The following is a 16,729-nucleotide window of genomic DNA, read 5'->3' on the forward strand; positions in this document are numbered from 1 at the left end:
TGTCATGCATAATTTGTTCATAAATAAGACGGTTTGAATAAAACGACGGTATTTAAATTAAGATTGTGTTTCAGACCAAGACAGATCGCTTCTGAAGTCCACAGAGTATGAGAAACTCTGGACAGCATTATGGCGTTTGACGACCGTCTTGGACGGACATGACAATAGACAGAGCTTAGTCCGCGCATCAGTTATACGACTCTATGTCAGTTTTATCGAGTCATTATTCATCATTCACGGCGCCTTTCGTGTTTCTATTTAAACGACCTTCAATTTGCATCAATTCAAAAACACAGTACCTTGTCGCTCCTTTATTGTATCTTTTATTCAAATCTTAACATGATAAATTATACGAAATATGGAGTAATATATGTGGCATGATATTGTTATGCAGTACATGTAAATGTTAATCACAAATGGAGATATTCCTCTGATTCCTGTCTATACGCCGTGGAATGGTCGGTCTGGGGGCGTTGTTAGACCCGAACAGTGCTCCTAGTGTCTCGGCGACGGCGTCGGCCTGGGCTAGAAGGGCCATTTAGGTAGTAGTACTGGTCGGCAATGGCGGAGGCGAGCTCCGTGGCACAGCGGCCTCCTAGGTTGAACATGCATGTCCTCTTACTGAAGAACAACGCACACAGTTTGACACATACACGAAAATCTCCTTCAAAGGTCCAAATCGAAAGATTTTTTTAATCAATACAATCCCTAAAGTTTGTTTCATTTTCATATAAGATACGTTTGTCGTTTGTGATAGCTATAGCGTGTCTATGTAATTACTATCGCGTGTGCATTTTATATCTAGCGCATGCACATCTCATAGCTATCGCGTGTGCATGTCATAACTATCGCGTGCGCATGTAATTGCTATTCAGTGCGCACGACATAGATGCGCTTAATAAGGAAATTCATATGTCCTCCTATTATATCGCCGAATAATTAAAGTGGATAATCATATTTGCATTATTAATTGACGGGAAGAAAAGTTGTTTTCACAAGATAAATGTGAACAATGTATTTGAACCACACAAAATTAAACAATAAAACATGCAACATGTCATCAACAGCAACATCCGTGCGTATGTAAATTGTTTTATCGTCTCGACTATTATTGACATATTAAATTTTTTAAATATTAAAATGAATCGTGCGACCAACACGAAGCTCCAAAAAGCACGTTTTTGCTACATGGCTGCTATGTATGCTAAGCAGCAAATATACACAACTTGTCAATCGTTTCGTATAAGGTATTCAGAATATTTCCCGCGGTAATTTGTAATTGTCGATCTTGAGACTTTTTGCGTGTATATTGTTTCTATACGATATATTAATGCGTTTACTTGCACGTCAGAAACTCATCTGAGAATTGAGTATTAAATCATGTGATGACGGCAAAAGCAGCATTCACTCATTGTTTAGAGTTTTGTGTATATTTCCGTTAAATTGACAATGTGACGCTAAACAAAATCCAATGCTAATGAAAGGCGAATTTCCAGATGTATCACCATCACGTCGTTTTTTATAATTATATTTTATTGATTGACAAACGTGATAAAAATTTTAGAGAAATTCCATTATTATATACCCATTTGTCTGTCATATATTATATAAGATCAACACGTTCGATTGTTTCGCCAACTAATTAAGGCTGTAATATACCAGCGCTTCTCCGATAAAGGAACACCATCAGACGCTATTCGGTCTTTTCGTAACTAAGGGCGAACAAAAGTTGTCGTTCGTTTGGGACGGTATGGGTCACCCTACCTACGCGCAGAGAATTGATTTGAACAAGCATAGCTGTATCAACTCCCTGCCTTCATAACCACCCACGTGATTATAGCCTAGCCACGTGGTACAATTATTTTACCGTTGCTATTTTTACTCTTTTTTTATTTACGTTATTTATGTTTTAGTATGAACCTCATCTTATACACTTTTTCAAAATTTAAAAGACAATTGTTTTAAACAAACACAAAAATCCCACCAAATCTGCAGAGCTTGGATGTGAAATCATGGAACGACAACTCTGCGTGGACATTAGGGTTAACCATATAAACAAACCAACGGAGACACTTTCTGCACGCTAGAGGGTTACTAGATTTCCCGGAAGCTAGCGCTTTCGGTAATAGTACAACGCATGTGAATTACCGAAAGCGCACGTGATAGATGCGTTATATACATGCATACAATATTAGAAGCATAATGCATATCGATATTAATTTAAATGCTAATTTGGAGATAAATTTGCTTTTTGTTGAAGTTTATTGAAATGCAAATACGTTATTTTGATTTATAAATCTTGTTCCATCATGCTAGTATATTCATTGTGTCATGTAGTTGATATTGGGTTTTAAACGAATCGATGGAAATTGTGAAAGCAAACTTTTTGACGTATTTAGCACTGCGACATTACAACGGGAGCCCTCTCTTCCCTCCAAAAATCCTCCAAGCCATTCTTGAATGTCTTTTCCGCTTTCAAAGACGTGAAGTACTTATGTACAACCAATAATTGTTTTGGTTCTGGCTGTTGCATTAGCAGGATATATTCGGTTTAACCTTTGTTTCTTTTGAGGATGAAATACATTTTTTTCAATAAATAAAAACATTGCATTTTGGTTTCAGTTCGATTACTCAAAACGTATGATTTGGGTGAAGCATCGCTACTTGCTCCCCACATATCACAGTTGTCAGCGAAATTTATCTTTTTTCTGTTTTCAATGCTTTTAACAAACAAAACACTGCGACGGTCGACTTAATAAATTGCCATCATAACGAAGTAAAATCACGTTTTCGTTTTCAATCCGAAGCATCGTCAATACTAAACCACACGCCGGGTGTGCGGATACTTTGATAAAAGATGGCACTGCGATAACAGAGAACAACAAAAGCCACGCGCGAGTGAAGAGTTCTTCAGTGTTTTTTTCTTTCATTTATGATCTGTTCATTTGGTTATCAGACACGCGACATTGTTTGGTCGATAAGTGGTATAGCACTTCGCATTTCCAAGAAAGAAATTCGCGGAAACACGGTGGATTATATTAAAATAAAAACGATAAAAATCCATCGATAATCAGAATGAATTGGATGATCAGTACATATTTCAACAAAATAAAAATACTTGGAAATAACCAAAGAACGTGCTTACTTTTCGAAATAAACGATCAATATGTCTATTAATGTTACAGCATGTTACATTTTAGTTTACTAACGTATTTGAGAAAATTCCAATGTTTAAAGAGTCGGATGCCAAATTTTCATGGACAATTCTTTCATCGATCATCTCGATAACAATGACACTTATATTCCCGATAAGTCGACACGTTTTACCAGATTTAATTCACTCTTTTTAGTGAATCAGAAATGCATAATTCGATGTGGGAGAATGTTATTACTGTTATAATAAGTAGGCAATGCATACAAACTTTTGTACTGAAGTAAATTAAAAACGAATTACCGAAACATGCTTCTAACCTTTTGAAATATGATTATGATTTTGTATAAATGTGAAAGATAAATTTGAAACTAAGTCGATATGTCTGATAAGTACAGTCTCTATGACCATATATTTTTTCAGTTTTCGAGTCACCCAACCGCCGGTACACGAGCTAAAACAATTTTAACAAACGTTCTTTGTAGCGAAATGGTTGATATAAAACATGTATATGTCCCAATAAAGGTACTATGGCCATTTACTTAGACTTATTATTTATTTATTTATTAGACAGCTGCATGTCATGAAACATCACTCTGCTTAAACTGCTACTTAGAGATGCAGCTCCGACATTCGCTTAACTCATAAATGCATTTCAGGTAGAAGATAAAAATCGGTTATCAGAGTGCCCAATTTGTTGAAAGTCTCTGTTATCCGAAGTGTCCTATATCGGGAATCAAAGAATCCGCAACTTCATGAATACCACTTATTAAAACATGCTCTATCTTCGTCAATATTTCATTGAATACTATCAAACTTTCAGTAATTGAAGCACGTTGATTACTTTACATGCTGGAATAGCCAACAATTTCTTGCAATATTTCTAAGCAGTTTTATTTTGTTGAAATGTTTATTGTTCACCCAGTACATGTTGTTTTCCGACCGAATATTATATTTTTGGGACAACTATCTACCATTTTACCGTGTTTTTAAGGGATACACCATTTATTAACTCGACCATGTGCCTTGTCTCAAAAACTAATCTTAGGACAAAAAACTGAGGAAATTACCACTCGCGCGTGGCTTTTGTTATTCTCTGTTATCGAAGTGTCATCTGTTATCGAAGTATCCGCATTACCAGCGTGAACCATTAAAGAACAGAATATTTTTTAAACTTAGACATTACAAGCTTATCGTTATAGGTGTATACAAATGTACAATAAAAAGATACAGGTCATGACAGATGTTGATTTTGTCTATATTCATGATATAATAATTTGAAACTTTCTACACGATGACGTTTTGAAAGTTGCCATACTATGTATTGATCCTGCATCTAAAATATAAGCATAATTGTGCCAAAGTGCAAATAAAATTGTGAGTATATATAAGATAATTGGAATATGAGGGTATATCCTTCGGGTTTTTTTATACTTCACGGTATTATGGGACAGAAACGCAACTTTTGACAGCATTGTTTACATGGGTCACGGTGGTCACATTTAACCATATCGTAGACGCAATCAGGTAAATAACAAATACAATAGAAAACAGCGAGGTCCATATCTCATCTACGCAATCAGATAAATAAAAAATACATTAAAAACACCGAAGGTCCCTTTATTTTCTACTCAATAAACGGGACCATGGCTTATGTACTGGAAAAATGGATTTACTGCCAAAATGACTGATTTAAATTCAGACATTGCTTGCTACAATAACCGACGTTTCATACAGGTTCTTGTTTAATAATAAAATCTATGTAATGATTCAAATTGGTAGAAGTATTTATAAGATTTATTTACGAGAGTTGATGCAGATATAGGCTTAATTTCAATGCTCTAAATCAGTAGATTTATTTTCATGTACTTCAAAATGAGAACTTACATTTTGAAGAGAGGCGCAAACAACATTGGGAAGTCATTTATCAAATGTGACGTTTCTATCTACGGGCAATTAGATGCCGTCCTTTTATCAGGATCTGATTATCACACGGTCTGAATTATAATTATTTTGTGCGCGTTCAAACTGAAACTTCAATCTAGAGCAAGGATGAAACGACTTTATTGAAGACACACACCTTTTGTCTGTGAGCTTAGATATGGCGGTGTCGAGCAGGCGCTGTAGCTCATGCAGATGGTCCCTCTTCTCTGTGATATCATCTAACAACCTTAAACATATACAAACATACACAATAATCATTTTACCCCCTTTTTCTCCTGCATCACACACAGGCATATAACACATATCGGTATTCAAGAGACGAATATGGCATAACAAATTAGCTTACATCGTATATGTGTATGTATACACGCCGTATATGTGTATGTTTACAGACCGTATATGTGCATATTTACACACCGTATACGTGAATGTTTACACGTCGAATACGTGACTGTTTAGATGCGGTATGTGTGTATGTTTACACATGATATATGTTTATGTTTACACACCATATGTGTGTACGAAGTACATATTGTATATTTGTATGTTAACACACCATATATGTGTATGTTTACAAACCGTATATGTGTATGTTAACACACCGTATATGTGTATGTTTACAAATCGTATATGTGTATGTTAACACACCGTATATGTGTATGTTAACACACCGTATATGTGTATGTTTACAAACCGTATATGTGTATGTTAACACACCGTATATGTGTATGTTTACACAGCATATATGTGTACGAAGTACATATCGTATATTTGTATGTTAACACACCGTATATGTGTATGTTTACACATGTATGTAGGCCATGTATGTGTTAAGATATAGACCCGGTATATGTAAGATAATAATCCCTGTAGTAGTGAGAAGATTTCTGTTAGTGCGATAACTTTTTCCCTGAATTTGAAAGAATGTAATTCATGTATATAATTTTTCAATGCTCAAATTTTCACAATATGTAAATACAATGAGCAAATACGCTTTATATAACATAATAACAGAGTAACGGCATTGACTGGACACAGAGGTAAATCACAACATTCAGGAGGAGGGGTAAACACATAAAACACGCATACATATAGATTTATATATTTACAACATTTTGTTATGTTACAGTTATTTGGACCAAATTTATGATTATTACTTGTTTTGTTGTATAAAATCATACTTTATTTTAAATCGGATTACTGAGTACTTTGTTTGTATATTATAATACAACCCCTTTACATTGATTTACCACTGTTTTGTAATTTAATAATTGTTTTTAGTTAGGCGACACCCTCATGTATTTCATGTAGTTGTACACAATTGTAACGTTTTAGTCAAGATAGATTCGATAATTTAATCCACCCAATTTGTTTAGGAAATAATTGGCGATACATTAGACTATAGTTGTTTGCTTATATGGAGTTTTTCGTTATTTTAGGAAAGGTATAATATAGGATGAAGGATCGACGGGGTTAAAAGGGCTTTAAACACGGGCTGAGCAGATTGTAAACACACCGTTAAGAGCTTTATTTTTGCAAATGTATTTCAATAACTTGAGATATTTGCATTTGGCGCATACAAGACAGTTTGTCATGCGGTTTGTGTCGACATCGTTAGACTAAAGAATAAACATTGGATACGTCAGAAATCGGTGACAAAAATTCACGTTGCGTGCAGCAGTACCGTGTAAATAAATGATGCACATTCCAACGAATTTTTCACCAAGAACACAGGCTTATTAAATAAAGTAATGTATTACACATAGCAAAAAGCATCATAGCAAACTGTCTTTTATGCACGAATTGAAATCGTTACGAAACTATAAAAAAGCATCACTTATCAGTTTGTTTACATCCATTAAGGTTTTATTAAGAAAACGACATTCAGGTTATCCTGCACGATTTTTACCTTTTATTATTTTTACGTTTGTCCAATGATTACATCAAACAAAAACAGTATACAATCAAGCAAAAATAAACATACTTGTCATGTTTTTCAATTGCAAAACATATAACCACATTAACTTAAATGGAAACGAGCTTTATATACTCAATAAAATAAATACAAAGTACATAATAAATCATTATGTGCTAACATAGTCCCCCTGTTTGTGTCAGAACATAGTGCCTGTATGTGTGAGGACATAGTGCCTGTATGTGTGAGGACATAGTCCATGTATGTACGAGACCACTGTTCTCGCATGTGTGAGAACAATTGCCATGTACTTTTTAGAACATAGTCTGGGTGTCAAAACATTACATATTTTCTAACACTCTACCTGTTTAATTTATATAGCATTGACATTTTTTTTTACAAAAAAATAAAGATATTAACCTTCTATCTTATATCAACACGTTTATGGATAAATCCGACGTTGATTGTGTCCATATCCACGATGTAATTTGAAACTTTCTACACGCTGAAGTTTAAAAACATCATGCGGCGTCACATATGGGTCAACGCTGTTTGCCAAGGCATTTTTGCTAGACGCTAGGCATAAATGTGTTAAGCATACTTGTGTGACAAATTGCACATAGAATTGTGAGTATATATAAGATAATTTGAACTTGAGGATCTGTAACTTAACTGTACTTCAGAAAAATTACCATGAGCCACAAACAGCCCGTCTCACAGAACGAGACTTTTAAGATTATTAATAAATAACCATTTGTGTGCTGCTACACAGACAGTTCTCCACTGGGAGACTAATGCAGTGTTGACAGCAGGCGGAGATATAATAGCGAGCTCTCAGTACAGCCGGACTGACATTGAAGCCCAGCGCATCGCGGCCTCGGCGCTCCTGTCAACACGCGCACTGAGCGCTCGCCGGCCTTTCGATTATCAGCGAATACTTTTGGCATTTTAACAGCGGAGTATCTGCCATACCGTACCACAGAAACAAGAAAACAGGCAATATTGATAAACCCATTATTTACATGTTTGTCTTAGAAATAAAACCATACAACCCGCAAACTGGAAACAGGTTACTAGTATATAACGAAGTCGATCATTAACATGTTTGTTTAGAAAATAAAACCATATACCGGTTTCCCGATTCCAGCGGATGCATTGTGGAGAAATATTATAAGTAGTTAAATATTGTAGTTATTTAAAGTGTAAACATGGCGTATACATGCAAACACGACCGCCACTGTGAGGCATGCTTACAGAATGTACTCGTGTTCCGTGACAGGCTCGTTAGGTGGCAGGGCGCGCTTGCCGGGACTTCGGCCGCTACTGAGCCACTCGCTGGTTCCCATCGCACTGTCTAGGGCGGACAGGGCACAGTGGTGGCTGTTCAACCCGAACTGACACGTCCGCTTCCTGAAAGATTCACATTCAAAGTGTTGAAAAAACACATCAAACCATGTATAAGAATAGTTGTACCGGATGTTCACCGTGTTATCCAAATGTAAGTCGAACTTTGGAGTATTGATGATTCCGGTTAATACTCACTGGAATTCAGCCAGGTAATCGTCCAGACTAGATAGTGTATTTCTTAATGTGCGGACGCCTCGCTGCGACGGAAAAGGAAGGGCTCTGAAACAGACGTTGCAATACGATAAATGACAATCCCAGACATTACAGTTTACGATGTTCATAAACAATACATAACACAACATGTACCCAGACAAACGGCACAACAGGTCAATCTTCCACCTGCGATTTTTGCAGTCCCGGACACTCGGCGACTCGTAAATGTGTCGAGCATCGGCGCCCGCTTTAATTTTCTACCTGCGGAACACTTGATGGCTACATAATAGACTGCATATATAAAGTACTTTAAATGCCTACATCATACTAGTTGCAATAATTCAACTCTAATGGGTTGCTGAGAGTTGCAATGCGCTCTCTCTTGTCCATGGGTGCAAAATATTATCAACAATGCAAGGGTTAAGGAACACTGAAACTGCAAGAACTTATTAAAGTTTACCTGTCTTAACCACAAACTCATCCAAATTGTACCATTAAAGCAAGAAATAATTGCTTTTTATTGACTTAGTTTTTCGTTCGTACGCTGTATCCGCCATACTAGAAAATTGACCCAATATTGGTTAGGTCGCAGTACACCAATATTTTGCACGTCGGGTTATGTGATGGAGCCCATTAAAGTTGATAACGATGTGGTATTTGATACAGAATACACTGTTTCAAATTTAAACATAAAATGTCAGCGAGAAAAGTGTGTTGAAACATCGTTGTGTTTTTATAGGATGCATGCAAAGGATAACATCCGTAGGTTGCCATTAAGGTAAATTTAGCATGTTCATGCAGTTTATTCATTATTTTCCTCAATTTGTCTCGAACGACGTCTGTTTAGTGAAGCGCACTGATTCCGTGCGCTGAACTGCATCCATGATAATGAAGGGGTGCATATGGACTGCCAGAGCCGCCATAGCAAAAATTATCAAAGGCTCTGGGAGTTCGTTTATATGGACTAACATCATACATTTTAGTACGCGCAATTTCATGTTGGTTTACACTAATTCTTTTTTTTAAACCTATTTATATAAGCTCGATTGCATAACAAGCCTAAGCTTATATGAAACGCTCTCGAGTCCGTTTTCCTTGGTGTCTATGGGGGAGATCTAAAGAACACTCCCACAGTGGGGATCGAACCCATGACCTCCTGATCGCTAGGCGGACACCATATCCACTACACCACGGCGATCTTTAAATTTACACTAAATTTGATTTGCATAGCGAATAGGGAACTGTCAATTCATCTCATTTTCCTTCTTTCTGATTGTGCAAGCCTAATATCTGTTGGTGACTGTCTCTTTTTTTTCAAAAACTTTTACTACAAAAATAATTCGTGTTTTTTTTTTCGTATAAATGAATCTCGCCTGATTGCAGACTCCGACATAACATGGTTTCGGCAGCGAAATTTCAAGAAAACTAGTTACCACACAAAATGCTCTGCATGTTTTAACCATTTTTAAAACTTAATGCACCAACATGTTGCACACACGTGTTTTATGAAGCCATGCAATTTTTCTATTGATCATTCGCTTTTACACCAGGCAAGAAAAGGACCTCTTTCGACTTCCGACCACGCAGAGATTTCCTGGAATTGATAGCGCGATTGCCTACACCAAATATTGCATTGAGCACAATACCTTCACCATATAGTGCAGTAAGCTCAATGACTACATAACACCATGCTTATGAAGTTCACAGGCTTCGACACAAATTTCAAAAAACCAAAGCTTTAGCATTTCAAAAAAATTATTAATTTCAACCAAAGTGTGTTTAACAGGTTTTCTCTAACTAGCATCATGTAATGGAGAGTCTGAGAACACTATTCTGAGACTTTCATGTTTTAGAAGACCTATACCGTGCAGTGCGGTAAATGCAATGCCTACACCATAGCTTTGAATAGATTACATGCATACACGGTGAAGTTCAGGACATTCAATGCCAACACCATACACTGAAGAACGCTCACTGTATATACCGTGCAGTGCAGTTTATTAAATACCTGACCATACATTCACTTAACCTTTTGTGCTACCACCATATATTGCAATACGTTGATTGTCTACCACACATACATTATATTTATAAAGATTAAATGCTTTAAATATATTTCTGTACATCAAATATATTCACCATGCACAGCAGTATGCGCTTTGCATAAACAACAAACATAAAAAGCATATTGCAGTTCATGTTCTATGAATTGCAAACATTGTTCGCTTACATTATTAATAGCGATACGCGCAATTTACACCATAAATTGCAGTACGCGCTATGTCTACATAAAACATTGCACTACGCGCTATGTATACACCATTCAGTGCAGTATGCGTTATGTCTACACCTTATATTGCAGTACGCGCAATGTTTACACCATTTATTGCAGTACACATAATGTACACACCATATTTTGCAGTACGCGCAATGTACACGCCATATTTTGCAGTAAGCGCCATCTATACGACATATATTGCATTACGCGCAATGTATACAGCATTCATTACTGTATGCCCATAGACAACAAAATACATCACCGTACGTAGAATTTAAGGCTCAAGGCACACTGCTGTACGTTATATAACTTCAACGCCTTAAGTAGATGATGCAGTTAGTTTATATGTACGCGAAACGTCTAACACATACGGTACGATACCTATGTGACATACGGTACGATACCTATGTGCATTTAATGAATACAATAGTGTCGTACATTACTTATGCCTAGTCACCTCGTAAAAGAGACTGTTAAATATCTTTCTACGTTCTTGGGATGGCAAGGTATATTCGATTACTTTTGAATTAATACATTTCTGCTACTGATAGTCCCATAGCTGATAGTGTCAACCACGGTTCGTAATCAATGATAAACAAAATTAAATTTTAAATGCCTCTTTGGGGACTATCGTAAATCATATCCGAAATTTGAATTTGTATACAACTGAACAACTGTGCGTGCATTCCTGTTATACGTGAGCGCTAAAAGGCTGCCTTTTTAAATGAGTAACGTGACATCCCCTCGGAAGAGTGCAAGATCCATATGGATGCGGTTTCAAAGGAGAGTAAGTTGGTTCCGTTTTCCTAGTTCCTTTTTCTTTTTTTCGAATAACGAACTTTCCTTATTCCTTATTCAAGCTTAACATATTTGATATAAGATTTAAAAAAAAATAATTCATACAATTCTTAAGTAAATCAAAACAAAATAACTCGAATACATTTACTTTTTGTGTTACGTTACATATGCATGTTTCTTTTTCGCGCTTGCATAGGACTTCTTTTTTTAAAACCGAACCGATATTTTCTACTTCGAATACTTAATTTACATCAACAAACAACATGAAAGGTTGTGCTTTGTTCATGTCCGAGGTACGTGGTTTGATACAAGGCATGTCCAAGGTATGCCTTCTCGCTTATATACACTTGGTGCAGAGAACGTCTGATCGCATGCTTTTTCGACTATGTATACCTGTTTGGTAAGATACATAGACTGTCTTACCCCATGCCTTCTCAGCTATGTACACGTGTTCATAGACTTCCTTACCGCATGCATTCTCGGTTATATATGTGGCATGATACAAGAGCTACTTTACCTTATTCCTTCTCGACTCTCTGATTCGGCATTGGTGTATATTAGGTTCGTGATGTAGATTATCCACGCGACACCGCTGTAGTACAGGTGACGCATCTGAAATAAACATGTGTCACTTCACATGCATTCGGTCTAAAATTCCTTCATTTTCGGTAATTTTTGTACTTCGGTTGATCAGCTTTGAAATTTACCAGCCAGCTGAATATGATATATCATATAAAGAAGTTATTTTGAGGTGGGTGGGTGCGTGGGGGGAAAGTATAGATAGACGTGATGAATGGGATTGTTGTCTACATGATTGAAGGGATAACTGTCTACATGATTGACGGGACTGCTGTCTACATGATTGACGGGATAATGGTCGACATAATTGACGGAATTGCTGTCTACATGATTGACGGGATTTCAGTCTACATGATGAAGATGATTGCTTTCTACATGATTGAGATGATTGCTGTCTACATGATTGATTGGATTGCTATCTAAGATATTTAGATGATTGCTGTCAACATGATTGACGGGATCGCCGTCTACATGATTGACGGGATTATGGTCGACAGGAGTGCTCTCTACATGATTGATGTGATTGATGTATGCATGATTGAGATGATTACTGTCTACATGATTGACGGGATTGCTTTCTACATGATTGACGGGATTGGTGTCTACATGATTGACGGGATAATGATCGACATATTGGCGGTATTAGTCGAAATGATTTACAGGATTGCTGTCAACATGATTAACGTGATTGCTGTCTACATGATTGAGATGATTGTCGTCTTCATGATTGGCGAGATAGCTTTCTACATGAATGACATGATTGCTGTTTACATTATTGAGATGATTGCTGTCTACATGATTGACGGGATTGCTACCTTCATGACTGAGATGATTGCTGTCTGCATGATTAAGATGATTGCTGTCTACATGATTTACGGGATTGCTGCCTACATAATTGAGATGATTATTGTCTACATTGTGAACATCACTGAGATGTTTGCTGTCTGCATGATTGAAATGATTGGTGTCTACATGATTGAGATGTGTGCTTTCTACATGATTGACGGGATTGCTGTCTACATGATTGATATGATTGCCGTGTACATGATTGAGATGTTTGCTGTCTACATGAATTGACGGGATTGCTGTCTACATGAATTGACGGGATTGTGTCCTCATGATTGACGGGATTGCTGTCGCCATTTTTGACGGGCAATATTTTGCTGTCGCGGATAAAGGCCGTCTTTAGGAGTCTAACAACAGTTTTTTTTACATCGCCCGGCTTTGGGTCTATTTGCCATTTTACAGCCTTGACAATGAGGTCATTATGGCATGTTTTCTGCAAGTATGGTATACAAATGTAAAAGCATGTCTATCCGTAGTATCGACCCTCTTAATTAATACATACGAATTATGGAAGTGAAAATTACGAAAACACGCACGTTATATGTCAATCTTTAGTTAGATGTGCATTATTTGACATAACAACGAAAACTGCATTTTAATCGGCAATGTTTTTGACAAAATACTAGCTAGACTTATCTCCCTGTAGTTATATGTTTTATGTACAATTGTACATTCTGGAATAAACATGACCTACTTTCCAACGAACACCGTAAATAATGAGAATGATCGTCGTAGTAGTCATGGATAACCATCAAATAAATTACAACTTCTAAAAATTGAAAAAAAAACACATTAACTTTCCATCCTTCTTAAGGGTTGTTCATTGAAGGCACGATATTATGAGGGGGGGGGGGGGGGCGATACTATAAGAGTAAGGGATATGTATTTTAAAACTAATTTGCAAGTAGTACATGTATATATTTATATATTGATATACTTTTGATTTGTTGGCTTGGTCATCGTGTATTTTTTTTTTAATTTGCAAAATGATATTGAATTTATCACCAATTACATTTAAGATAATTTCCTGAATGTACTCAAATAATTGTCAAAGAATATTTGGCTGTATATGATTTTCTTTTACGAATTGTACTTGTATATTTGCTTTGGTGATGTCGCATCTGCATATTCGCATATAACAATATGCAGTTAAAATACACAGGGTCGTTTCCACCCGTGCAGAACCGCGGGATGAACAATCGAACGGACACATGGCATACTAGATATTTTAAATTGTTTTCTTTTTCGCAAATACAGTGTATAACAACCATGCACAACACTATCATTATACGAACAGGATTGAAACAAAAGATATAATTCTCATAAAGTTTCTCTTCTTGCAGTAATATTTACGCAATAAATGGGTCTGTTTAAACTTTTTCAGTGCTGGAACCGAATTTTGAAGGCCTTTGCAAACAGTTTGGATCCGAATGAGACGCCACAGAACGTGGCGTCTCATCAGATCAAAACTGTTTGCTATTCTGATCGTATTCTTGAAAAATTTCGAAGAAAATGCTAATTTTATAAATCAGCAAACAAAATTTTAGCAGACGACAAATTTCCCAGCATGCAAAGGCTTAAGACCTGTGTACGTGGGACATGCCAAAAGTAACAACTCTGCGTAATAAATATTAAAAGTGTTGAAAAGAAATATTAAATATGAGGGCGAAGAATTGTTCATACGTTTAATAGAATTTTGAGTCAGCAGCAATTTGTTACTCAGTCAGTATCAGATTGTTTGGAAACACGCATAGATTCGTTAACATATTATTGAACACGTCCAATATTTTGGAGTTTTTCCTTTTCGTCGAGATGCGTACATCCGGAAAGAAGTAGACATCGCTTTGACCACTCGGTCATCAGTGCTCACACAATGAGTGATCTATTTCATACTTCATATAAGCAATTCTCGAAGTATCACAAAATATAACGACAACAACAGAACTCTCCAAATTATTCAATCGTTTCGCGTTGCAAGGCTTTATAATTTTCAGGTTTTCAAATTGTCAAATGATGCATATATTGGATATTTATAGCATGGTAAATGTTCAGTTTTACTGTGTCCTCACAAATGTCATAACTACAACGAAAATTTGCGTATTTGAAACAATTTTTTTTTTAATTTTGTCAATTAACCAATACGTGAAAAGGCCCATTTTATAGACCAAATAAATAATGTTGGATTTATAGTTGTTTATTGGACAATGCAACACTTTCTGTTCTCAAATTCTGACTTCTTACTATATCCTTTAAGAGTTATTTTACAACAATTATTATATTGTATAACAATAATGAATGTCTGGAAATTCTCGCATAAAACTGCAATAACCAAACTAAAAAATATGTTCTTCGACATCATGCAGCACGACCTGTTTATCTGTTTATTAAGCATATTTCTATGTACGTGCAAAAAATCGTGCCGTATTTTATATATCGCTAGAATGTTAACATATTCATTCATTACTTAGAGAACGTACGAGTTTTAATTGTACATATATTCTAAGACTGACAAGAAAACGGCCAATAAACAAAGCACACATGCACACCTAGTTCCCATGTTGATATAACTATTCAAATACGTATCAATGAAAGTGACATCAAAATACATTAATTGTTTAAGTCCAACGCTTGAGAAAGAAACTGTTTTGTTTGCTAGCCCATAATCGACTCTAAATCGAACTTGATTTCCTAAATCATGCGAATTTTACCATCTATAACAATGGCTTATATTTAAAATAATCATGTTTATTCTCAAAGTTTAAAATCTACAATAAGAATATAAATTTATCTATAATATACAGCATCGACAACATACCCTAATTTATTCCGTGCTTGTTTAAGTTGAATATTGTATAGTTGAATAAATCACTACGGTAGCGACGTTGACTATTTACAAATGCAAGGAAAGCAGCAGTTTGTTCTTTTATACTTTTTTGGCACAATAGGAAAATCTGTGCCAATGCTTGAAGACGGACTGCGCATGCGTGTCCGTGGTAACTTAGTAGAGGCTTTAGGCTGGTATCTGCGTTTTGTGGAGTTGACAACGCAGACTAATTAATGGTAGGTTAATTCAATGGCTCATAGGTTAACGTCGATAATTATCAGTAAAAAGAAACTGCTTTGTACACAGAAATACGAATCTAGAATAAAACATCAATGGCATACACGATTATGCATTCTTGACTTGTGTGGTATGAAATATGATGGAATCATTTATAGCTATGCATATAGTGTACAGACGCATATGAAACACCCAATCTGCATTGCATCCTTAAAAACTAGGGACGCAACAAGTAAAAAAATAAGTGTTGACCCATTATTGTAACCCGTACTAACCGTTTGTCTGAATATCCCCACCCCCCCCCAAAAAAAAACAAAAAAAAAACAACAACATTATTTTTAAGAATGTCATATTTTTCGTATAAGTATCCTCTTTAAAAAAAAACCGCTTTCATTGATTACATAAGTGGCCATATTCCTTTCATTGATTACATAAGTGGCCATATCCCTTTCATTGATTACATAAGTGGCCATATCTATTTTATTGATTGCATAATTGGCCATATCCCTTTCATTGATTACATAAGTGGCCATATCCCTTTCATTGATTACATAAGTGGCCATATCCATTTCATTGATTACATAAGTGGCCATATCC

General features: G+C 36.0%; 1 protein-coding gene across 1 annotated transcript; it reads right to left on the reverse strand.

Moving 5' to 3' along the window:
- Window positions 1–309: 309 nt before the first annotated feature.
- LOC127838424 (uncharacterized) lies at window positions 310–15,995 on the reverse strand. The gene is made up of 6 exons (XM_052366194.1): window positions 15,887–15,995; window positions 12,164–12,258; window positions 8,553–8,636; window positions 8,265–8,420; window positions 5,232–5,321; window positions 310–621 (listed from the first exon to the last, which is right to left on the reverse strand). The coding sequence occupies exons 2-6, from the start codon at window positions 12,256–12,258 to the stop codon at window positions 477–479; spliced, it is 570 nt and encodes a 189-aa protein (XP_052222154.1). The 5' UTR covers window positions 15,887–15,995; the 3' UTR covers window positions 310–476.
- Between the last annotated feature and the right edge of the window lie 734 nt (window positions 15,996–16,729).

This window comes from Dreissena polymorpha, chromosome 1 (assembly GCF_020536995.1).
Source record: "Dreissena polymorpha isolate Duluth1 chromosome 1, UMN_Dpol_1.0, whole genome shotgun sequence".
Classification (NCBI taxonomy): domain Eukaryota; kingdom Metazoa; phylum Mollusca; class Bivalvia; order Myida; family Dreissenidae; genus Dreissena; species Dreissena polymorpha.